Source organism: Pleuronectes platessa, chromosome 14, assembly GCF_947347685.1.
Source record: "Pleuronectes platessa chromosome 14, fPlePla1.1, whole genome shotgun sequence".
NCBI classification, from domain to species: domain Eukaryota; kingdom Metazoa; phylum Chordata; class Actinopteri; order Pleuronectiformes; family Pleuronectidae; genus Pleuronectes; species Pleuronectes platessa.
The window spans coordinates 19488540-19514783 of NC_070639.1; the positions used below are offsets into that span (position 1 = coordinate 19488540).

The 26244-nt window shown below is 43.9% G+C and overlaps 1 protein-coding gene across 1 annotated transcript; it reads left to right on the forward strand.

Moving 5' to 3' along the window:
- The first annotated feature begins 552 nt into the window (after positions 1–552).
- Positions 553–23174, forward strand: wnt10a (wingless-type MMTV integration site family, member 10a). Its single transcript, XM_053439862.1, has 5 exons — positions 553–678; positions 2637–2902; positions 8797–9170; positions 22617–22786; positions 22877–23174. Exons 1-5 carry the CDS (start codon positions 617–619, stop codon positions 23172–23174), a joined length of 1170 nt encoding a protein of 389 aa, XP_053295837.1. The 5' UTR covers positions 553–616.
- The last annotated feature ends 3070 nt before the right edge of the window (positions 23175–26244 follow it).

The following is a 26244-nucleotide window of genomic DNA, read 5'->3' on the forward strand; positions in this document are numbered from 1 at the left end:
AAGTGTTTCTTATCCGAGGGGATCTCTATCCTGCGCTAACGAGCCACTTGACCTCCCTCGGTGCGCGCTCCTGCTCCCGGAGTGACGCAAAAAAGAAAAAGTGGGCTGGCGCAGCGCTAAGTGCAGCAGTTTGGAGGAGAGAGCGAACTATCAGCAGTCAGGCAGACTTCATCCTGGATCCGCCGGCTCTCCCTCTCTCTCTCTCTCTTTCCCTCGGATGTAAAAACCAATGCAAAGTCCTCGTGTGGCTGGAGATCCCGGGATGTGTACGGATGTGTGTGTGTGACAAAGACGAGGCTGCACGTCCCCCCCCCCCTCCCCAACACTTCACAGCAGCCTCCTCCACTCAGTGTAGCCGAGAGGCGCTGGATGAAACTTTTTTCTTGAATGAGTATCCCGCCTCTGGCTGGCACATCTGGACGCACGGCACACGGAGCTGTCAGGTCCTGCGCCAACTTTAAACCGGACCGGACCCGAGCCACCCCCCCTCCTCTTCTAAACTCCGAATCGGAATATTGGACTTTAAGCTATTGCTTTTTTTTTGTTTGATTTTTTGATTTTTTGAACTTTTTTTTTTGTTCCTGTTTGTTTTTATTCATAATTGAAAGTCACAAAAATGGAACAGCCGGTCCTCAGAATAACGTGCGTCCTGCTGGTTGTCTGTCTCCTGGATACAAGGTGAGTTGGAATAAATGAGGGGTGTTTGAATCAAAGCTCAAAATCTGTGATACACTTTAAAGAATATATGTAACTCCACATTTTCTCACTCTATGTTCTTCTGTTCTTTGGATTATTATGTAACGAATTGGTTAAACAACTTAAACTTCATCTTAAGTCAAATTTTTTTATGTGAGTAAATGTCAAATGAGTCACACTTATTCCTCATGTGATATTAACCTTTACATACGAAGAAAACATTTAGAAAGTAATTAAAAAGAAATGAATCATCAGCCTTTATCTTAGTTTTATTATTCATTCCCAGTGCTCTGCTCTTTCATTCCCAGAAACAAAGTTGCCAGTTAATAATCTATATTTGGAGTGAGTTGTTGAAACAGGTCTCATCTCAAATCAGGAAACACAACAGGTAGTGACAGAAGCCGAACTGGAATCACACGGTTCAAAACGCTGCTGCTGACAAGTAGGGCACCAACCGTGCAACTGAGCACTTGATGCCACAGCAAGTTGTATCTTTGATTCTCTGACTCATGTCCAAGGCTGGGTGCTTTTTGCAGGAGGTGATTAGTGAGAGTTTCAGTCGGTTTCTCTGATGTGGACACTTGCAGAATAGGAATGTGCAGACGATATATACACTTTGACAAAACTGGGTAGAGAGTTGTCATGCAAATGTGCTGCAGCTGTGTGTGTATTTTGTGTTTGTGTTACCGAACACGCCTCCTCACACCTGGGTATTTGCGTGTGGGTGTGCAGGGTGTGCATACAGATGTGTGTTTGCCCACGGCCGCGTGCATGCACGCTCCACGCCTGCATGTGAGTCTGTGTGTTTCCCCAGTCGCACAAACACTGGGACACGCAACCCTGTGTTTTACTTGTGTAATGACAATGAAAAAGAAAAGCTGTGCACCTCTCGGCTCTCAAGCCATCATCAGAGCAGCCTGTGTTTTCCTTGTTACTGCTCTTACTGTTTCTCTGTGAAGAAGAAAAGGGGCTTTGCTGAATTACTGTGTTTCACATGATTGATCTGCAGCAGGGGCAGGAGACAGCTGAGGGGAAGACACACACACACACACACACACACACACACACACACACAGACACACATCTAACAGCTGTAAAAGTTACTCAGAAGATTTTGTGAGGCGGATAAGTTGCTGCAGGTAAAACTGTTACAAGAGCTCAGAGTAACTTTAGATCAAAAATCCTGTTTCCCAATCACAACTCTCTTATTCTGTTAATCTAATATCAAAGTCATGGCCAGGAGACAAAACTGGATTAGAATCAAAATCAGAATTGCTTTTGTGTTTTGCCAGGTAGGTTTTACAATGACAAGGAATTTGCTGTTTGTGCCTAAACATAAATATAACAATATAAAAATATAAAAAATAGGAAACGGTCTGTAATATAAACACTAGAAAGAGATTTGAACGCTTCTAGACTCTATGACCGTTATTAGCCCTGGAATCAGCACTAGAAGCAAACACTCATGGTTCATCTTATATGTTTAAATGCACATTTAATTGTGCCTTTATAACTTCAGAAGCCCTCGAATAAGACGACTCTCCTGTAAACTCAGCCTCGGGATGTGAGAGCCATTGTTTTGGTTTTTTATCCACTGTTATTTTGGCAACAGTTTTACACGATCGTAAAAGTGAATCCGTCTCAAAAGCAAAAAAACAACAAATAGTGCATTTCCCCTTCCGTCAGCATCTGGAGATGGTTTTACAAGTGTTAACCCACATCACGTGTGTTATTGAGGTTTTTACAGCAATCAACTGCACTGGGGATCATCAAGTCCGGGCGCCTGTCTGCTGCTGTGGGAACTCAGTGTCGCTGTGACGCCCATGGAAACTTTCCCAGTTCGAACTAGACTTGTGTTAGCAGCAAAAAGGGACTGAGCAGTGATAAAGGAAGTTGTGTGTCTATCTTGTCAATAACCCCGACCTGTGTGCTCCATGCAGGGTAGACTCCAATGAGATCCTGGGCCTGAAGCTCCCCAACATCGACCCGATCCTGAACGCCAACACGGTGTGTCTGACGCTGCCGGGTCTGACGCGGCGCCAGCTGGACGTGTGCATGCGCAACCCGGACGTGACGGCCTCGGCGATCCAGGGAATCCAGATCGCCATCCACGAGTGCCAGCACCAGTTCCGAGGGCACCGCTGGAACTGCTCCAGTCTGGAAACTCGGAACAAAATACCCTACGACAGCATCGTCTTTAAGAGAGGTCAGCTACATGGTCATCATAACAAAAAACACAGCACACAATACACTCATGGGTCAATTCAGTTCAATTTGTATATATTTTTGGTTTTGTGGGCATTTTACATCCCGGTCGTGAAAAGTTTCTGCTACGAACCTTTCCAAGTTCTAAAAGTTACAAATAAATAATTACAGGAAATGTATATTTGTCTTAGAGGTCGTGACGTGAGCTGTCACCACAGGCTACCTGCTCTAAAAAATCTATTAAGATCAAAAGTTTGGTCTTCAAATAGGCTGTGGGTTTTTAATAGAACACCCTGAAAGGAAAGGCTTAGAAAGATAAGCCACCACAAAGATACACGTCCCTAAACAAAAGGATATTGATATTATACCGTTATTCTTTAATCATGGCTTTAAGAAGAGATCGTTTTACCCCAAACTGACAACTCTTCAATGCTGTCCCACAACAATGAGCTCCTCCACGTGGTCAGGTTATCTGTGGTGACCAGCAGGCCGGTGTGCGCCGTCTAACCACCGCTCCTTGTCTCCTCGACAAACCCGTACAAAGGAGCAGGTAACTTCAAAAGCAGTTAGTCACCTACAGATTACCAAACCCTCCCACAGATCGGTTTCCTCTGAGGCTTTGTAGTGATCGGAGCTTTGCAAGCCAGCCCACAAAGGATGAAAGAGGATCTTTAAAGATGGGAAGCCTTTCGGATGGACACGTCCCAGGTTATTGACTGGGAGAGGGAATCCATTTCTTAGTGGCCTGAGCACCTGGGCAGATGAACTGTGGAGGTTGAAGTTTGAATCTTGAGTTGAGTTCCACAATGAGGAGGCATACAAATATTTAAAACTTAATATTACAAGACTTCTAAAGCAAAAACTTTAAAATATTTTCTGAGAAATTATTGAGATTATCACTCAGATACATTTAACTTTGCTCGGCCATTACTTTGATTATTTATAATAGCACTGTGTCAATACAAATTTTCATTTTATCAAAAGTTTATTTAAACTTCTGATGAAATGGTTATAGATCCCTCAATCCTGAAAATATACTACCTCATTAAATTCATGAGCTTTGTCCTGGAGGGGTGTTTCCACAAATGAATCTTCTCCTTAATCTGCGTGCGGTGTAATCGTTAAACTCTAGTTTTATCTCACTCAGTCCTGTTACCACCACAGAAGACTATCAAACAACGAAAAGAACAAACTCTCCCCAACGCACTGAGCTTACACACCTCTGTTACTTTCACTCCTCGCTGACTCACTGAGAGGCTGTTTGTCATTATTAGCAGAGGCAGTTGCTTGTTGTCTGGCATCCCTGGTTTGCCCCGGGTGCAGAAACTCCAAACCACTGACATAAACAAGCTCTTTAAATCGGATGATTCATCTGTTACATGTTGATACATTCCGCTCCACAGAAGCTGAAAAATGGATGCGAGTAAACATGCTAAAGCCATTACGGCGTGCAGCTACTGGCAGCGCTTTAATTGAGACGTATTTACAGTCGTGGATTAGGCTGAATTGTGGTGATCAGTGAGAGTTTTCGGGTGCAACTGCCCATAGAGAAAATAAACAATCCCGTCTCACACGGCGTATGAGCAGCAAAGCTTCTGTTTCTGCCTGACGGATCATCTGCTATCAGAAAAATGTATCTGCTGCTTTTTTTTTTAAAAGCCAGCGGAGCCGTGTCTGCACCTGAACAACTCTTGGGGAAACTGAGGGGGCTATCAAGTGCTTCACGTTTCAGTGTTTGTTTTGGTGTCAGATGGTTTTCGACACCAGGAGCTTCTCGGATCCTCTCTGGCGTGGCCACGGATCTCTCAGCTGATGGTCTGTAATAAAATTCATGGGCCTCTGTTCCTTCGCGTTTAGCTTTGCATAAAAAACTGGGCTAAAGAGGACGTCAGGCGAGACATGGACAGACAGAAATAGGAGAATCTCCCTCTCCTTCTGTGTCTGTGTCTGTTTCCTCCCTCGCCGGGCTGCTCCTAATGCTTTTACTTCCCTCGCCAGTGCGAGTGCTTGTGAGTTTGCTCTCAGCACTTTCCCAACTCTCGAGGCAAAAGCAGAAAACCTGTTTAGTCGGTTTCTGTAACACAAAGTGACAGTTTCCCTTGAATCTTTAATTCTTTTTGCCACTTCCTCTGCCATCAGTTCAGCCGGGCGTGGCGCAGCCGGTGAATTATTTGTTAGATTGATTTGTTCCCAGTCTTCCGGGGGCCTGAGTCGGGGAGCCCGGCTCGGAGCGGGGCCGGAGCTAAAACAGGCTTTCTGAGTATGAGGATGTGCCTAAGTGCCATCCCTCTCTCTTCCCCCTCCTCGTGTAAGTCAAGTTGGTCGGGGGGGGGGGGCAGAGTGGGCGTGAGTGAGTCAAATTATATATGTAGTCGGTGCAATCTCAGAGATTGTGTATGTGCAAATTTTTTTTGCTGGTATCAAACCAAACATATAATCAGATGTTGAACATTCAAGCTGCAATAATAACTCTTTTTTTATATAATGACAACGTATCAAATTGTTACTTCTGTGTTATAGAGTTAGCAGATTTATCTCAGGACTTTGCAGTTTACCTCGACCCCGGTATTTAAGGTAGCCTCGCTGTCTGCCTGCTTTTTAAATGCAGCATGAAGCTACTTTGATGATTTAATATTTGACAGGTTGGTAGAAACAGGACTCAATCCTCAATTCTTAAGGGATGCATTGATCGAAATTGATTGTAATATTCAAATTAATGCTTTTTGACGTGTTCTCAAATTAAGTATTTTACATTTACACTAGCAGCAGGTCCTCTTTTATCTTTCTACAGTAGCCCCGAATGGACAAACCAAAAAGTTGTGTTAGCTGCGGATTCTCTAACACGCTTTGAAGGTTAGGGGTGAGAGGACTGGGTTGATTGCAATCTGCAGCTTCACCACTAGGGGCCACTAACAATTCTGCACACTGGTCCTTTAAACGTTGAAAGCATGTCAATGATTATAATTGTCTTGTGAGTTTTTGAGGGCAGGTTGTTGAAGCGTGACTCACAGTATAATGTCAGCCTTCATCTGATCTGCTTACTTCTTACTTTTCATACTGCACAGATTATATATGTACAACTTAAGACAAGAAAGTCATTTGAAGACAGATTCCTTCATACTTTAAGTTTTCTTTTCACTCCGGGACAAAAGTCTGTTTGAATGTGGACTTGCTGTAGTTTTGCTTCAAAGGGGAAAAAGTTCTGCACCACGAATTCAGCTTTCTTTTGAGAAAGTGACAATATGGAGTGACACAAGCTTTATAGTCAATGTGACACGTACAACTTCTGATGAACATGAGTTGCTTTGGGGAACTACAGACAGTGTGTCTGTGGATAATTGTCTGTTTCACATAATGATTCTTCAGCCTCTGAAAGTTTTTCCAGTGTCACAAAAGCTAAAAATTCCAACACAAATGCAAATGCGTGAAATGTTACATCATATCTCACAAAGAAACAAACTAGCATCACGTTTACCCGAATACATAAATAATGAAGTGACATCAAACATTGCAAAAAAGAAAAGAAAAAGGGGCAGTTCCAGTTATTGGCTTTTTATTTGACTCCAGCAGCCAGCCTGAATCATTTCCCCTTCAAGCCCTGTGCTATAAACCCGTAAGTGGTTTCTTTTCATGTCGTCTTTACAAGTTTCCAGTATAATCTTCACTGTTTTCTACACCAGTAAGTGACGGACCAGTGGGGCTTCTTTTATAGAACCTGAGGGGGCCTTGCTCGGGGGGCAGTAAATATCTCCAACAACAAACACCGCAGAGGCTACGAGAGCAAATCCTGGTGTTCATCCTTTAATATTCAGATTCATAGATTTTTTTTTATCATAGAAAAATGTGGATATGGTGCATGAGTCAGTTTATTTGATATTATGTGTGTGTTAGAGAGGAGATCGGCAACATTGGTCTCCTGAATTACAGACGGGTTGTGGTGGAGTTGCTCATTACATGTGCCGCATGTAAGTAAGACTTTCTCAAGCAAGAAAAAGATGTGTTTCTCTGTAAAGGCAACAGCTGTCCCACATCATATAGAGTTATTACACGCACACACTCATTTAACCACCTCGTGCAGCCTGAGCCGGTCTGAAGTGATTAGAAGGCAAACGCTTCTGTGCGGCGTAATTCGGTCTGTCTGAGTTAAACACGTGCATGTAAAATACAGTAAAGTACAGGTCCACGGGTCATTGCAAGATATTGATATGACAAAAACAAACAAAACTCATTCATTTGATCCCAAGTCTCTGCCAGGGATCCAGGAATCCACCCATGGATTAGTGGAGATGACAGAGGGAGGCGTACAAAGCCTGAGCTGCATTCAGTGGGGTTCAGGAGTTTCACACCTAAAGGTCTTGTATAGAAGCAGTGGTTCAGACAGAAGGAGACCAGGTTGAGTTTAGTTAGTGATGTGAGTCCTCTGATGGGAGCGACGAGGATTTGTTCATTTTCCACTGGTCCACAGATACAGTCTCAGTCTCTCATACTGTCTCGGATGTTTCACTTGGTTTTATGAGATTGGACATATGCATTGTAGATATCAGGGCCACCGTCTGTGGACCTAGATTCAGGATGAGTCCGAATCCCCTTGTCCACTGGTCAATAATCCCTCTAACACCCACTGACATCAAGCTTTTGTTTGCAATGAATGGACACAATTGTCTTCTAACTCCCTGGTCAGATGGCTCTGTAGTTAACACAGGTTTTAATCGGTTCTGGCTCCAATCGGCCGGGATGGAAACCTGACACTTGGCACCCGTTAATTTAATCATGTTGGCAGTCTAGACACTTGACGCTTTAGCTTGTCCTACGCAACATTAGAATGAGCACGGAACTTCTGGGCGTTGGCACGTAAATAGCAATTGACATTTGTGTACTTTTTTTATTTTAACATCGACGGAGCATCGTGCATTAAGGATTTTACGACAATGCATTATCTTCGGCCTTCTGCAGCTCACAGCAACTAATATGATCGGTTGTTAGCACACGTTAGCTTCCAGGGCTAACGTGGTGCTTGTTCCTTGAATGTCCCTGTAACCCCGACCATCTCCCCGTTCAAAAGTCTGGCAGTTTAATAAAGCTTTGTTTAAAAGAATGAACTAATTGACAAATAAAAACAGTCAACTCTGATTAGACTGACACAATTACTCGGGGACTTAGGGTGTGCAAATAAATGCCTGTGTGCATCCTTAACTCTTTTTCACGACGGCTTTACTCAGCGTGTGTCGACTAAAACATGCAAAGTCGCAAACAGAAAAATGAAGAGATTCCTTCATCTCGCACGCTTAGCTGCTGTTAAACCGACTTTTATGGATGGGAAAGTCATTTCACATCTTAAAGTTATTCGGCACATTTTACAACTCAACTTTAACGAGGAAATTGAAATAGTTCTTTTGCTCTACGGATTCTATTTGGGTTTTAAAATAGAAGAATCGACCACAGCTGAAAAACATGCAAACAGCCCCACAGTCCGAGTCCTCTGCAGACGTCTGCCTCCATCCTCCTTTTCCCTGCTAATCTTCTCATTTCACCTGACAGGTTCATGACACACATGCACTGGTATGTTCTGCCTGCAGGTTATCGAAATTGTTTTTAACATTTTGCATGAGCTCCATTTCATAGCTCCCTGGACGCTTCCACGGCGGCTTCTTAAAAGCGACGAGGCACATTCCCAAATACTGACAGAGTCCTCAAGCCAATCAATCAGTCCTCACATGTCATTTTGGACATCGCTGTAAAGCCCTGTGTCAGTTCAGAGACAGTAGCTTCAGTCAGCAAAGTCGTGGAAGATGAAAAAAAGTTGTGTTCTTTTCTTAAACATTCCTGATTGTGGAACCTCAAACTCAGCGTTCTGCTCTATATTAACACCACTCTCCTCTCCTCCCTCACCTACAGGCTTTAGAGAGAGCGCCTTCGCGTACGCCATCGCAGCAGCAGGCGTGGTGCACGCTGTGGCCAACGCCTGCTCCATGGGCAAGCTGAAGGCATGTGGCTGCGACGAGAAGCGCCGCGGGGACGAGGAAGCCTTTCGCATCAAACTGCACCGCCTGCAGCTGGAGGCCATCCACCGTGGGAAGGGTATGGTGCACGGCGTCATGGAGCACTTCCCCGCCGACCTGCCGGGACCCCAGGACTCCTGGGAGTGGGGCGGCTGCAGCCCCGACGTGGAATTCGGGGAGAAGTTCTCGCGTGACTTCCTGGATGCTCGTGAGACCAACAAGGACATCCATGCCCGGATGAGGCTGCACAATAATAGAGTTGGGAGACAGGTGAGTCTGTTTGTTAGTAGGACTGTTTCAACATGTTGAGATCCTGCATCCCTTGGATTTCTTTACCTCAGGGACCAGTGTCTATACTGGAATGTTCGGCATGCAGGTTATCTAACAGCTGCGCGGATACATGCTTGGTTAATATTTAATATTATACTTAATATTACACATCCAGTGCGTTTTACTCAAACAATGGAACCCCATGTCAAACAGAAAACAGGGTGATTAGGTTGAGATGACGGGTCTCAGAGAGAGTAGTGCAGTTGAAAGTGAGAGGGACGGATCCTGTAATATTCTAATGTAAATGGATGGGTTGTGATATAACTTCTGACAGCTCGTGTTTTGGCTCCAGGTTTCTGTTGCTTCAGTTTTTACTTTTTTTAAAGTGAAAACTATCAAAAAGACAGAAAACGTTCAGCTTTTCATTCATCACATACAGAATGTCAAGACAAACACGCCTGAAACCTCATGCACACTGGTCATGCGTGTGCTGGTGGACATGGGAATTGTGGCAGACTGCTCGGATAACAGCTCATCTTCTACACTTGTAAACAGTCGTATCAGGGACTTGTAGTCGATTATCCATGTTGCATTCTACATTGGTATTCGAGGCTGATACTGGTTGTTTTCTTCTGGAAAGGGGGGCATGTGATAGGAGCCTGACGAATCAGCTATGGCTATGTTGTGACCGAGAAGACCCAATCAGCAAGCAGTTGTGAGTGTGTGTACATCACTTTGGTACTGACCGTCCAGACTAAAACTCAGCCTCACAGTTTTAAAACAAAAATGGAGCTACTCTTCTCTAATTTAGAAGCTCTAAAACTCTGGAGTACTGTGGACGCCAGGTGTGTCTGTAGCAGAGCTGTTTTCAAACAAAAACGTTGTCGTATGGATGTAACCTCAGACACTGCCGCTGAGAGGAAACAAATGGTAGAGAGACCATGAATATACACACACACACACACACACACACACACACACACACACACACACACACACCCACAGAGGGAGTTGAGGATACTGTACAGTTCAGTTTACAGTCTCCCAGTGCAGAACACAGACAGTGTATCGGTGAAGGTGGCCACTGGGGGAATTTCCAGTCTGATTCTTCTCTTATGTGTTAGTCTTGCCTCGGGGATTACCTTAATACACACAGTATGTCTGGAGTAACTTTATACTTTCCACTCCACTGATATGTCACAGTGTGATGTGAAAATGTTATGGTTGAGTGTTTGAGTGATATTTTGAAAACATTAATTTTGGGAACTGAAAGGAAGCTTTGGCTCAGTGGATGGGCGGGGGGGGGGGGGGGGTCAATGTTTATTACTACTACAACAAATGTTATTAATTACTCTCAGATTAATTCAGTCGATGCTGGCATGTTGTCTGTCAGAAGCCTTAAGAACTATCCCCTCCCACTATCTGCGTCTTTCATTAGCAATGACAGGGGAAACAACTAATTGGATCTAAGCTGAATTATAGGGGAATTAAGTTTAGCACGATACTTATGTTGTATATTTTGTCTTATGTCTCATATTTCTCGATTGGTTGTGTCTTCAGTCCAACGCCCGTAAAGTCTCCAACCCTCAGGAGGACACTGTCAAATAAGTCGTCCTCTGACAGGAAGTTGTCACTTTAGACTAACATTGTTTTCCTAGGATGCGCTGGCTGTGTTGTGTCAATCAGTGTCAGATGAGCCAGGAGGTCAAACAGGGTGATGGCCCTCTCACACCCATGATAATAAAACATGTAGGGAATTGTATTTTACATCATTATGTTATTAATCCCAGGCTAAAATACTTACAGGGTCCTATATATTTTGTAAACATTCGATATTTGTCTCTGCGTAGTCCAAACCTCTTTTCACTGAATAGTTCCAAACGTGTTTTGCCTCGAGCAACCCAACAGAGAGATGTCCATGACGGAGATAACCCTTGACGGTGTCCAGCTCCGTGGTGGAGCGGAGGAGAAGCGACCGTAACTTTTCTCATTGTTCCCCGTTTCCTCCGGACTAATTTGGGCCTGTATCTCTCCATCAGTTTACTTCTGGTTTCCTTGATTATGCAGACACAACAACACAAATGCCGAGTGCGTCAGATGAGCTCTCGAGCCGCCGGCCTCCCTGCAGGAGCTGCGCTGGTGGAGCCGCTCACATAAATCCCAATCACCGATGTGGACGTGGGGAGTAAACTTTGTGGTCGGGGGCCGATATGACATCAGCAGTGATTAGTTCACGAGCCAAGGAAAGTGACTAATTTGTCTCTTTCAGTGTGGCTGGAGTCGGATTGATTATGAAACCCGATCACGTACAGGATCACAGTGAGGCCTTGTGTATGTTGTGTTTACTCTGAGGCCGCATGCGCCCCAATAATCACAAATACACTCGTTCATTCATAACATCCTAAATGTGATCCTGCTCTTTCTTTTCCCTGTCAGCGAGCCTATTTGCAGGAGTATATACAGCTGAAAGGCCATTAGGGTGTTGTTTGGAAAGTCTGAGGCTAGTTCACGGGTTTCATATAGAAAGAAATTGGAAGGGACTATGAATAGCTGTTAAAATGATGGTCATAGATCATTCACTGTTTGTTGAATGGCACAATAACACAGATACCAATTTGTCATTCAGCCACATATTTAAGTGACTCCTCTATTATACAGTAGTCATTTAATTACATGAAGTGACGCAGGACATCTTATTCAATAGTAACTGTTTCAGAAGTCAGTTGGCAACGTGATTATAGGATTAAAAAAAACATTGATAGACAGCTAGAGGAGTTTCTCTTTCAGGAACAGACACAAATCGAATTAATCAATATTGATATTAATTAAGATTGTATATTTTAAACAAGCTTATGAAACCATCCCAGCTACAGTCTTTTGGCAGGTGAAGCGCCCCAGAGGAAAATCCTTCAAAAAGTCGAACATGTAATCACGCCGTTCAGACTCTAAGAAGCACAGCAGTCGCTCTAAGAAAACAAACTATAACTGGCACCACTCAGCTTCATTTTAATTTACAGTTTGATCTTTTGCAGAATGATATTTAGAAAGGCTAAAATATTGGCTCTCAGGTTCCTCACAATAAATTTTGCCTTCACTGTGCCAGACGGCCTGTTCCCAGCCAAGGGAGCAGAGGCATCCATCAAACAACAGAAAGAAACTTTGACTCCCAGTCATCAACATCAAAGAGCAGATACCTTGTTCTTGGCAGAGTTGCTGGTTAGAACCAGCAGAGGCTAAACGACACCCAGTGATCCCTTACCTCTCGCCTTCTGACACAAGCCTGACGACCCCTGATGACCCCGGTAGGGTTCAAAGCTACAGTGTTTGACCCGCTTGCGTATCTGATACATCTGGTTCTATGTCTCTGTTACACGGAGGGAGGAAGGGGGGGGGGGGGGGCCTCTTCAAACACTTAGCTGTAATGGTGAGAAAGGTCCAACCCCCTGTGCTATTTATAAATGACAAAATGAGCTTAATGGACGTGTTACATGGGGTTTAAGGCCATGAAGTCAGGGGCTGTGAGAGCGGTTGGACCTGCATGAGGGGTCTTAGGGACTTGTTACATCTCACCACAGGTTGGAGATCATCAGCTCCAACGAGTGCAACTTACAGAGCGATAGGGACGAGATAGAGATGGAGAGAGGAAGAGAAGAGAGAGAGTGGCAAAGAGGGACAGCAGACTCACTATGAGTCACTGTGGAGCTGCTGTAAAATACCAGGCACCTTGAGGACTTCAAATAGTAGAGACAGCCACAACAAAGCTCCTTTAAGACCACGCAACACACACACACACACACACACACACATACACACACACACAAACACACACACACGGCCCATACAATCAAACAGAAAACACACTGACAGGTGGCGGCCTCGAAAATAATGCCGGCCCTTCCCGTGTGTCTCTTCTCCCCCGAACCTCCCACCACCCTGCTCCTCCCTTCCAGCCCCCTACCCCCTACCTCCACCCCCCTTCTCTTTTCAGAGAAGTAGTCTTTAGGCTGGAGGAATGTGGTGGGGCTTTTTTTTCTTTCTCTTTCGCGGGGCGTGCATGTCGCCTCATGCCCACCCCAGGGTTCTCACGACGTCCCGTCTTGTTTTTAGCCCTAATTAGTGGCTGCTGGCAGTTTGGAAACAGATGTTTAAAACCCTGCAAAAGATTTTAGACTTCAAACGGCCGCGGCGGAAAGTAGAAAGAGATTCGCCCTTCCTTCCCTCGCTCCCCCTCGCCTGCTCAGGCCTCCACCGACTCCTCTCTCTCCGGCCGGGCTGATTACAGAAATAATGCTGTATTCTGAGACCTTTACGACGAGGGGGGAGGTTTATTTACACACGGTGTCAGCGGCATCATCAGCGTACGTAAAGCTCGGGCTGTTTGTTTACACACAAAATAAGATTAATTTGAGTGAACAGGAAAAATACGTTTATTTGGATATGACTTGATGATGTCCATAAATCAAGTAATCCAATATCGGCACTCGTTTTTCCCGAGAGGATGCAAGTTGCAGCTTTCAGACGTGTTGTGGCAGTGAACCCGAACGCACTACTGTGCAGCAGTTAATAAAGCCGAGTTTTAAAGGGTTGACTTCATGTTTGAGGTGTCGAGCTCATCACATGGAGACACTCCACCGAGGCAGTAAACTTCTCGGCCAAGTTTTTTTTTCTTTTTCTTATTTTTTCTTCTGAGCGTTTTTCTCAATCGTTTAGAGAGCACACCTCAGAGCAAACGCCTTGGCACGGCTGCTCGTGTGCTTGTTGCACAGCTCCGAGCCATGCAAGCCACGCTGAGGTTCTGTTCAATCCTGTCTGTTTGTCAGGCAAGTGGCGACAGTGCTGGCTGGCAAGCGTAATTTCAATTTACCATCAGGGTCTAACTTCAGGGGAGTAAGAAGAGACGGCGTGGCACGCATCAGGAAGGAAACTATACGGTTCAACTCGGCTGTTTAATAGACTTCAGGTAATCATCTGCACATTGGAGACGTTTGCCTCCAGTCTATTGACTCTTGATTATCATCACAATGGGGAAGTTGTACAGCAGGAAATGTGAGGTGATCCCGCACGTCAAAGACACAATGAAACCACAATGACAGCCATCTGTCATTCAACACATTATGTGTGCAACTGAAAATGGACTCAGAGTGAATCCTCCAGATATGATTGGATCACCACAAATATGGGAATGGACTTTGTGGAGGTGCTGCAGTATAGTGGACTGCAGTCGACAGTGGGTCACACTTCATTCACCTGCATTTTTAAATCCGTTGGCGGACCAAGAAAAATAAAATGATGGTGCAACAACACGGTGAAATCAAATGGCAGGTGAGCTCAATGGGGGATCCCAGAGACCCCTGAGGATCCCTGAGGGGTCTCGGCAAACAAGGAGAATCATAAGTTTATGATTATTGTGGTCCTGAATCTCATACAGCGCCTGGGATAAAACATCTGAAACCCAAAATCTGGTCAAGTGGTGCCTGGGGTCTAGTTTAGTAACAGGGTCCTTGAAGCACTTATTTATATCTTACACACATTTGGATCAGGTTCCTCTGGTTCCCTAAGACACATACAAACTGAACGTGTTGACCCATCTGAGTCTAATTAACTTAAGATGGCACATATTATCTTTTTATTGATCTGAAAATGAATTCCTCTTTGCACAAGATGGATTCACTTGTGTCTGTGTATAAGCCTCTACACTGCAGCAGCTGATAAAGCACCTCTGACTCTTCCACCTGATGTTTTCAGACAGTTGAAGCAACCTAAACTCTGCGTTTTAAGGCACAATATGGCTCCACCAGACCACTGAGCATACTTTAGAAGTTTTTAGTCAAACCATACTGGATTTGAGTGCCTGCCCCCCCTCTAAGCTTGATCCAAACTGGAAATACTGGGACCCCTGCAGATCCTTTTATGTCTAATTTAACCCTTAAGCGGTGATAAACTGCTCTGGAGATCCCATTCACGTTCCTTCATTGACTCAGAACCCACACGGAAAAAAAAAGCAAAGTGTGTTTGATCAAAAAATAGCAGCATATTAGTGCAGGGTTAGTGCAGCGTTCCTCAGAGGCCGGTTTATATCATCAGTGGTGTGCGCAGCATTCCTGAGTCCTGACAGTACAGAGGCCGAGCATTTGATGTGACCCACCACACACAGCACGCGCATCGACATGTGCACAGACACACACACACACACACACACAAATACACACACTCTCTCTCTCTCTATCTCTACAACTCTCTTTCTCTTTCACTCACACACACACTCTCGCAAACGTACACGGAGGCAAATGTGTCACAGTAAAAGCAGCAGGTGGAAGTGCTTATGCTGGTAATAACATTTTATTACAGTCTCTAAATGAGAGCTGTGGACATTAACAGTGAGTAAATACTGCACACATGCACACTCACATTCTAATGCGTCTGCCTGTATACCCCAGTTATGCATTTACTCAGTAATTGCATGTCATTGTGTTTGCATGTGCGCGTGTGTATTCGTCTGTGTACGCGTAATTGTTCTTTTGAAGCGGGGCGTTTGATTTGTTTAAAGTGATGTCTGGGCTTAATGTGCGGCTGTGGGATTTGTTTGTGTGTTCTTTGATATCGCCCTGGCTTTCTGCTCGGCTTTAGAGGCCCTTCAGCAGATTGTCTTTGAACTGGGACGAACACGAGGCAGCACGCAGTCGAGCGGGAGCGGGTCGACTGCGGGACACACAGACACCAGATTAGGATTTTTCCCAACAGAGGTGATGACACAGGGATTGGCCCGCGATTAAATTCAATTAACCAAACAAATCCGACAATACGGCACAGGTTGTGGTGCAACGAGGCTGGAAGTCAAGCTGCTCAACTCCTGTGCCTCTGGGTACTGCCCAGAGACCAATAGGAAAGTATTTGACATCACCTAACAAACCATTACAGCCTCCTCATCTTGCATGTGATCAACCCGAGGGCGGGATCATACATCTCACAGCAGGGAGAACAATGAAATATCTTCTTTTTTTTTACGTGCTGTTGGATTCCTCGTAAAACGTCTCGCAGGCACATCAATCCCTCACTGGCTGGTTCTGCTCCCCGTTGTTTATGTCGTGCCACAGGACTTTCCCTCTCTCCGAAAAAAAGAAAATGCTGTAAGTTATCATCGACTGCTTCATTGCCACAGACTCACAAGTGACTCAGCCAAATTTCAATATTTGCTCAGGATGACAGAATAAAGGTCTAACTGTTAACTGGAGTCCTGCGTCACAGCGTTCATTGTGACGGAGCTGAACCGACCCCTTGCATGCAACAAAAGAAAAAAACACATCATCGAGTTTGTATGTTTTAGAACAAATCACTGTAGTAACCGAGGATTGCTAAACGGATTAAACTAGAACTCCAACAGACATAGTGAACATTTAAAAGATGAAAAGAAACATTTGATTTTTAATCACAAAAATAACAACCTGTCAAGTGGTGGCTTCATAATGAGATGAACAAAAGACAAACAACGACCTCCTCCGAGGCCCAACATTCCTCTTATGAAACCACATTCAAGTCCGCTAGATCCAGATTTGTCCTGGGACCTGCACCAACTGCAAGTATCATTTTTCATCTTACAAGAAATCTACGAAAATCATGAAAAAAATTCTACCTATATCGCATGTTTATAAAAAGGAATAGAAAATGCCTGGATCTTCCCCTGATCCTTGGTAGAGGTCGTAAAGATTAGGACCATAAGTGAGGATACAGTTGTTCTTATTGTCAAATACACACAACTGCACCTTTACTGGTTCTACTGACTGGTGGACCATCACCCCCAGTAGCTCCCATCTCGGGTTTCCTTTATTTTGATTCTGTCTTCTCTCCATTAAAAGAAAAGAAAACCCAAGAATACAACTCTTGTACCTTTATCTAAGTAATGCACTCAGATCCAGACTCTGATCTTTAGTTTACTTCAAACCTCCTCTCCATTGCACGGTAGTCTGCTCTGCTCCACTCGACATGTTGTATCCCCCCCCCCACCCCCACCCCCCGGTCTACTGTATTATGTAGCCTGCAGACCTAATCTGCCACCAACATGTCCTGTTTGATCTCTGTCTGGGGTTGTTTTATGGACGCCTCTGTCTCACTCATTAAAACTCGCCAGATGTTGGTCCCTAGCTGTGGTCCCCTGTTGGCTTTGAAGCGTGCAGATCACTGTTGTGTACATGCGGCCGTGCACCATGGAGTCATAAGTCAACGGAATGGCCAATATTAGCAGGTTTCCATCTTTAGATCCAGTTACCCATGTTTTTTAAAAGCAAATACTTACTGTTTAACACTGTGACCTGTTTCACTTCTCCACATAATAACAGCGCAGCTCAAAGAAAGTGTGTTGCACAAGGTGTTCGTTTTCATTAAGGCTTTTTACAGCTGGTGGCTCATGTTGTGTAAGACCAGGACCCGGCTGTGTATTACATTGTCACGATGGCAGGTTACATGCTGATAGCGATCACATCTAGATTCACAGCAGCAGGACATGATGACTGAAGGAGAGCAAGCTAGACGTACACGTGATTTGTGATAACACACACACACACACACACACACACACACACACACACACACACACACACACGCACACACACACACACACACAGCTTTTGTAGTATCAAGAGGCCGCAAAGAGATAATCCAAAGATCATCTCCTCCTCCTGTCATCCGCGTTTCCTCTCTCCTTTCCTTTCCTTTCCTCTCCCCTCCCCTCCTCCACACCCCCCATCATTTTAACCCCCACATCAACTGCACCGCCCTGCCCCGCCTCCACCAGCCCCCCCCACATCCTTGAGGCTGAATCTCAACACTTACAAGAGGGCAGCAATAAATCACAATGCGTCACTTTGCTTCCTTTTCCCCACAGTCCTCAAGTCAGATATCGTAAAAAAACACAGAGACAGACACACGGTATTTTTCTGTCTTTTCTCTCTCTCTCTCTCTCTCTCTCTTGTCTTTATTACACACCCCATAGCCTCAGGTACTGATGTGAAGGAGCAGGAAGAAAGCTGAAAATCACATCCTTTCATGTGATTATTTATCCAGCCTGAGTTTGGGGAAAATACCTTTGAAAGGTCGTCTGGAAGTCTCGTATCCTCAGAGACGAATAAAAGAAAAATTCAAAGACAAACAAATAAAATAATACCTGAAATAACAGTTAAAAGTAATTGTGAGAAGAAAGGAAAACAGAGACGGATAAAAGTAACAAGATGACATCCAGACTAAACGAGTCAGTGCTGTTATCAGAGCTGTTTCTGATTTGAATTATTTCAACTGCAGGGAATTACTGGACAGCACGTTTAATTAAGGCAAGACGTAATAGACGTGATAGATAACGAATCAGTGGTAGGAGGGTATTGTTACCGTACATACAGTCGGGTATTGTCCACGTAACGATTGAAATCAGTATTATGTCTGTGGGACCCCACAAAAGAGAGGAGCACGGGAGGAAGAGGAGCATTCACACGTAACAGAGAAGGATCTGCTGCACATATGTGATGAACCAATTCAGAGCTACAGTGCTGCTAGTGGCAATTTGGACAGATCATTATTACACTGTGGCCCCGAGTGTGAGCGGCTGAGCACAAGGAGCTAAAACGAGGCCCCGGACCGAGGGAGCCACTGAGCTGCAAATCAATGAGATTTGGTGGAATGGAGTTTTTTTTTTTTGAACTACCTCATATCGGCTTCAGCCCGAAAAGTCCATATCGGTCAGGCTCGAACATGCACAAAATGTTCTTACCTGGCTCCTTTGTCAGGTGGATCAGCCCTTCACATATCATACTGACAGACCACTTCTAATATAGCAAGAGCAGACAGCTTCCCCTATTTCCTATTACCAGTTAAGGGTCTGGATCATACCTGTTTGATTTTCAGCTGCATGTCAGACACACACACACAAACACACGAGACAACTACACTTCACTCGGAGTTGAGTACTTTCGTTGAAAGTTTAGAACCGGGTCTGAACCGAGTGGTTCCCAGTCAGGCGGTGGGCATCGGGCCTGGTGTCTCTGAAAGATCATTTCAACCTTAATAAAAAGAACACTGAGATGTTTATTTCCGTGATGGTGAATTTTGGCAGATGTGTCAAACGTTCATTCTAATGTTAACTGCTGTGTCTTCTCAGCGGTTAACCGGTTTGACTAATGTTGAGCAACAACAAGCTGTAAACCCAATTGTCTGAGTCTGACTGAAGAAATCAAACGTCTAGGATGCAGCATTTTCATTTTATAGCGACACATAAACTTGTGGGAAATGTTTCCTTTAACCAAGCCCCCTAAAGCATCCTGGAGTTGTACAGCTAGTTTGTACTTAACACATAAAGTGACACAGATTCTTCCTGTCCAGCATTTATTAATTCTACCTTCCTGAAATCATTGCTACGTCATAGCTACGTAAGCTAATGTAAGATTAAACAGATTTCGTACTTGTTTTGTAGTTTTATTTATGCAAAAAACTACGTCTCCATCCCCCCCGACAATCTCTTTAAAGGTCGAGGTTTGATGGCCCTCCAGCCCTCTACACATTGCTGGCACGTGGCTGGAGAAATCCAAACCTATGCCTATCTGCTGTTGCCAAACTGAGACTGGACAACTGATGTTTTGAGGAGGGATCGAGCAAATGTTGAATTAAATTATGGTGCTTTCTGAACATTAGGTATGGAAGCCAGATGTGCCGTACGACTGGAACAGCAAACGTTTGGTGGGAGTTTAGAACGAACATTGTTGAAACAGTTTGAGACACGCTGCCTCTCTGTCTTTATTCTATTATTCGTGCCCTTCAATGATCCGTCTGTCATTAGAAACACAAGCTCTCTAACTGTTTTCTGTTTTACTCTCCTTTGAAAACCTTGATCCTGTTGTGAAAGCAGCGTCACACAGTAGCAATGTGGATGCAATTATGACTCTTAGGTCAGTTTGTCTCCTTAAGGTTTAGGTTAGAGCATTTTATGATTACAGACTCGGCTGTGTGTTTAAGGCCAGAGCGTTTGTGATTCTGGGGTTGCCTCGGCCTTTATGTAAAACTGAGCCGAACGCTGCAATCTGAGCCCAGTGCTGTTTGAGCTATTATCGTGTTGTTTACTATAAAGTCGTACTGCCTGTGTAGTAGCTATCTCCTCACCACCGATCACAGATTCTTTAAACTTTCTTTTTCAACTCGCGATTACACAGGAACCATTTGTTTCTTTACAAAATGCACAGTTTTTATTCACTTTCTGTTCCCTGTACACACATTATGAACAAAACGTAAAAAAATGTTGATTTTAATCTAAAAAACAGTTTCTAACATTGAATTGTCATAAGTGCACATACACATATGTCCAAACATAAATGTATATATGTACAAATACGTGTCTAAATATGTAAGAGAACAATATTTACACAAGCTCTACACAGTATTTCTTTTTACAGCTCTAGATGGATGCAGCAGTAACTGGATTTTCTTTTATTAAACCTTAATGTTTTATTTCTTGTAAACTATCCCTGGTCCTTGTTATCTTTGGCTCCGTGGCAATCAGGAGGGTTTTACTTCTTCTTTTGCTTTGCTCTTCACTCGTTCATTCCAAACAGATGAGTCAATTTATCACACCTTCGTTGACTCATCCACCTTTTACGCTCATTCATTCCACTAGTTAGAGGAAACGATACAGTTCCCCTGTGTGACAGGTGGAGTCGGTACAAGGATCCTGCAAGTGAGGAATATGATTTTTGACATTAATCCAAAGTGCTGCAGTTTCCTTACAGATCTATTTAGTCGCTGGTTGTTTCTCATCTTTACAAATCTATACAACCACATACCATAAAACAAACCCTCCTCAACAAATTCTTAAATTGGTAAGACCTGTGTGCCTCTGTCTTATCTACATAACAGTTCAACTAATCCCTGCCTGTCTGTATGTGGCTGGCACATCTCAAGATCTGCTCATCTTATCAGCCTCACACTTGGCATGTGGATTGTTTAGGGCCCAAGGAAGAGCCGTGACAAATTTGGTGCAATCTGGACACGGGATACATTCAATACTGATAACCTCTGAATAAACAGGTGAACAGCTCTTTGTGCAGCAGCGGTGGTTCAGCTTTACAGATCTGAGGACTGACTGTTGCTGTGGGTCTTTATTAGTCACGGCTTTATTACCTCAGGTCACTTTTACGGTTTCAGAGAGGAAGCTGCAGCCTAACCACAGGCCAAGCTAACAGTCCATTCTGAACAGGCAGGTTTAGAAGGGAAACTGAACTAGTTTTGAGTTAGAATAAGTGCGTGGGTCATTTTTTCTGTGTGTCCACGGATATAAGCTTCATTGTCACATGCGTAGAATGTGTTTAACTGTGTATGAGTGCTGTATGTGTGTGTGCCTGTATGTCAGAGAGTCTGTGTGTGTGTGTGTGTGTGTGTGTGTGTGTGTGTATGTGTTGATAGGGGCTGCAGCAGCGCCATCAGCATCTGTCAGTGATCTGGGTGGCCTTAGGTTCCTGTAGGTAATTGAATCCTAAAGTTTAGAACGGGTGATGACTGATAAACAGGCACAAACACATGTACATGTGTACACACATGCAGAGCCTTGAGGAACATTACAGGACAGGATTTATGCGATGTGGGATGTACCAGTGTTTATATGTGTGTGTCTGTGTGTGTGTGTGTGTGTGTGTGTGTGCCACAGACAGAGGGTGGGGAGGTCCTGCAGTGTTGGTCGTGCTCTAGCAGGATACTTTGTGTCTGTGCTTGTTTATGCATCCAAATGTACTGTAAAAGAAATAATACTGTGCGTGGTGCAGTTTTTTCCTTTATCAGCTTCGAGAGTGAACTTTTAGATGAACAAGCCCAACTTGTGTGTAGAAAGGCTTTCATTCATTCTTTCATGTCCTTAAATATAAACTAAAACAAAACAATGTGGATTTCCATATCGTTCTATCCAGCGTCAAACCATAATATTTAAAATATGTACATACTGCAATGCTCCGATGCCTAATGTGCCGTTACATGTGGGTCAAGCTCGAGGTCGCTCCCTGCTGCCAAAATATGAATAATGACAATCACTTCTGTTTGGGTAATACCTGCATCCATCTGGGTTATTTGATATCAGCGTGTTTGACAAACTGGCTCGGAGTCGGACCACCTGGCTTTTGAAACGTGGGACGGATTCCTTCAGGGCATTGTGTGTCTCTCAGTTCACAGTGGAGCAGTCGCTCGCTTAGAAGAACAAGCAAAGAAAAGTAAAGCCGGTATTCACTGTATGAAACATGAGACGCGCTCCTGCAACACATGCGGTACTTGTAAATATTAAACTTCAAATGCAACCAGTGATCAAGAAAGTTATTAATCCTTCTCATTTTCTCCCCCCCCTTCCTCCTTTGACTCCCTCGCCTCTGCTCCTTCCCTCGCTTCATCCCACTCTTTCTTTTCTGTCTGTATCCGTCCCTCTGATTTTCGCAGGTGGTGCTTGACCACATGAGAAGGAAATGCAAGTGCCACGGCACGTCGGGCAGCTGCCAGCTGAAGACCTGCTGGCAAGTCACCCCGGAGTTCCGTGTGGTGGGCTCAATCCTCAAAGAGCGCTTCCACATCGCCACACTTATCAAAGCGCACAACCGGAACACGGGGCAGCTCGACCACTCCCACCACAACAACCACCACAGCCACAACAACCATCACAGCCACCACAACCACCACAACCACCACCATCATCAGAACAGCCACCATCACCACCACCACACACACCGGCGGCGGCCGAGCGTCAGCGAGCTGGTCTACTTCGAGAAGTCGCCGGACTTCTGCGAGCGGGACCTGGGCTCGGACTCGACCGGCACGCAGGGACGGATCTGCAACAAGACCAGTCCCGGCATGGACAACTGCGAGAGCCTGTGCTGCGGCAGGGGACACAACATCCTGCAGCAGACGCGGAGCGAACGCTGCAACTGCAAGTTCCACTGGTGCTGCTACGTGGTCTGCGAAGAGTGCAGGATAACAGAGTGGGTCAGTGTCTGCAAATGAAGAATCACACGTCAAAAAGACTACACAAAGAAAAACAAGGACAAAGAGACATTTTAAAACCGAGACTTTTCATTTTGAAAGGGGGAATATGACTTTAATATTTGTACCCCCGTTTCCTTTTTTTTGCGGTGGACTGCTGTGTTTCCAGAAGAGCGAGGACAGTGCATGTGAAGCCGGCCGACAGATAGACGTGCGTGTGGGTTGTGCACATGCTGGGTTTGTGTCAAGCTGCCACATCTCAGAGAGCTCGGACGTTCACCGCCTTCCTCTTGAGACAAAGGGGACACAATTATATCAGATGAGTATCTGAAAAGGTCCGGACATGAGATCTGAGCTCTGAAAAACAACAAACTCTTAATGTTGACTGACATTCAGCTGCGTGCGACTCAGGTGGGCAGAGAGGAAGTCGAGCGTAAGCGGCAGATTGCAGAAAGAAAGAAAATAATATTGCTTCATAGCGCCAGAGATATTTAAGGTGGAACGGCTGATGTCTGCAGCTCAAACTCAAACAGTAGTCCCTCCTGTGTCTATATAATATCACAGCATTAACATTTAGCATTTGCTGTCTTCATCTACAACACACAGGGACAAACATAGAGCTTTACAAACACACAAGGATTCACAATGCACGGGATTTGACACAGCACAACACACTTGGAGCACTTAAGGATTTAGTGCCTTGTTCAAGGGGCAGTTACTTTGTCAGTGTTTTATAGCAGATATCATGTTATATAGAGGACATCAGGGGGTTTGTATGGCTCAGGTGGATCAGTCCTGAATCTCACCCTGCTAAGTGTAATGGCATCACACAATAAATACATACACACAGTTTGGTAGAAAAAAAAAGGCGGAAATGAGAAATTTAAGTCCCAGGGCAAACGTCAGCATTCATAAATTAGAAGTTTGCATTAAAAGAGCAAAACTTTAATAATAATTGATGGCCACGGTGGAAAGGAGGGAATTACAGCCATGATGAAAAACCCCTGGGACTCCTGATGTCCGACCCTGACATCTGAAAGTATTTCCTTTTCTATACATGGAAGATGTTTGGATCAAATTCACTTTCAATAGAGTAAAAACACAAGCACTATATTCCTCTACACTATGAGAAAATCAACCTTTTGTGACCTGAGCACAAACATTTGTTTTCAAGTCCTCCTTAAAACACATTGTCCTGCATTGACATGTATCCAAAACGCACCATGTGTAGTGTGTGTGAGTGTGTGTGTGTGTGTGTGTGTGTGTGTCTGTGTGTGGTATCTAACGTAAGAGGCCTGTCAGGGTACACCGAGTGCACAGACGACAATTCAATTCAACACATGCAGCTTTCGTGTTGAGCACGATCAGAACGGCACTGTAAATAAAAAAAACCTATTGATGCTGCACAATAAATATGATCAATACATTTAAAGTGCCTCGGGCAACCGAGTGCACGTGAACAGGCGTCCGGCTCCTCGCACTGTAAACAATCCGACGTGTTGTGATGCATTGTGCTGTGTGTGTGTGCGACACTGAAAGCTCCCTGTATTATATAACCACACACAACTCCTTCACATTTCTTTTCAACGTGCACGACGGAGATGTTCTGTCATCGACTTTAAAAGGTGTATAATTAAGATTAGGTCGATAAGGATTTCTGCCTGTGCACATGTTGAAGATCATATTTTTATTGTTGAGTGAGGCTCCTTATCAGACGGTGTAATTTATTTCAAGCAGATGTGTTTTAAGTGTTAAGAGCAGAGGGGGGACGGGGGGCGGGGGGTGGGGGGGGGGGGATAATGCTTCCAGTGCAACAGATTATTTTGATTCTGATAAGTAGTTTTGCACATACAGAACTGTGTCCAGGAAAAAACTCTGGGATAAATATCTATTATATGCATTTTTCTTTTTTCCACGTCTTAAATGTAATGTATGTTCGTATTTTTTTATGTTTTAATATGGTTATTATCTAAGTTATTTTATTTTTGTGGATAACTTAATATTTGTAAGACAATTTAAAGAAAGACCACAATATTGAAAAAGGGGCTTTTAATGTGATGAATAATAAAATACATGAAACCAGTGGATTTGGTAAGAGAACCGCTTCGTGTTTGTTTTGTGATTTATCGGCTTCCATCAGCAGAGGGATGATGATGGATTCATTAGTCTCTGTATGATACTATTAAAAACCTGAACAGATTTCTCCATATTGCTCTGGGTCAACTTGATGACTATATTTACCCTGAATTAGCTTTGTAAAGTTCAGCTTTGGCGTTTACCCATATTGACAAATATCAACGGATTAATCAGATACTGAGGAACAATGACTTGACACTGTGCTGATTCTCAGGTAATATGTTTAGTCAGAACGAAGCCGTTATGTCTATGACTTTTAAATCGAGTTTTTACACGTTGATTCGTGATAGTTTCCAGAGAAAATTAAATCCAGTGTCTATAAAAATGCTTGTGTCATGAGTAAGTTGTGACTGAGACAAAGTCGGTGAGTCCAAAACGAGTTGCGCAAATGGCCTCACACCTCATCTGTGCCTCACCAGTCTCCCTCCTTGCCCTCCCCATAACCCACTGGGAAGGCACACCTCACAGTTGGAAAATCTCTTTGAAAAATGCAACACAACAGTTAATTTTGGCCTTCACTGATTAATAAACTCTGATTTATGGATGTTTTCTGTTCCAAATGTGTTTCCTCCAAGCTCAGACCATTAGAAATATGACATTACTTACTACACATATATAGTTCATAGTTTATTATGTACATTTCAAAGGCTACTGCATATGTTCATGAACTCCAAAAATCCTATGCTTTGCAAATTTTAAATGAACTCGTTTTCCATTTGTATGTGGTTATGATCTTAACTATTTAAAAGTAATATACAATATGATACAGGTAAATACTGGGTCACACAAGTCAATTGTTGCAAATACACCAAATTTATAAAGATCTTTAAACCCTCAGATAATAAATGTATAGAATATATATATATCCTGTGGAGGATGTATTCAAGATTGTATTGGACTGGAAAACCCTTCAAAAAAAAGAACCATCGTTGAAATACTTGAAGTTATTACAGTA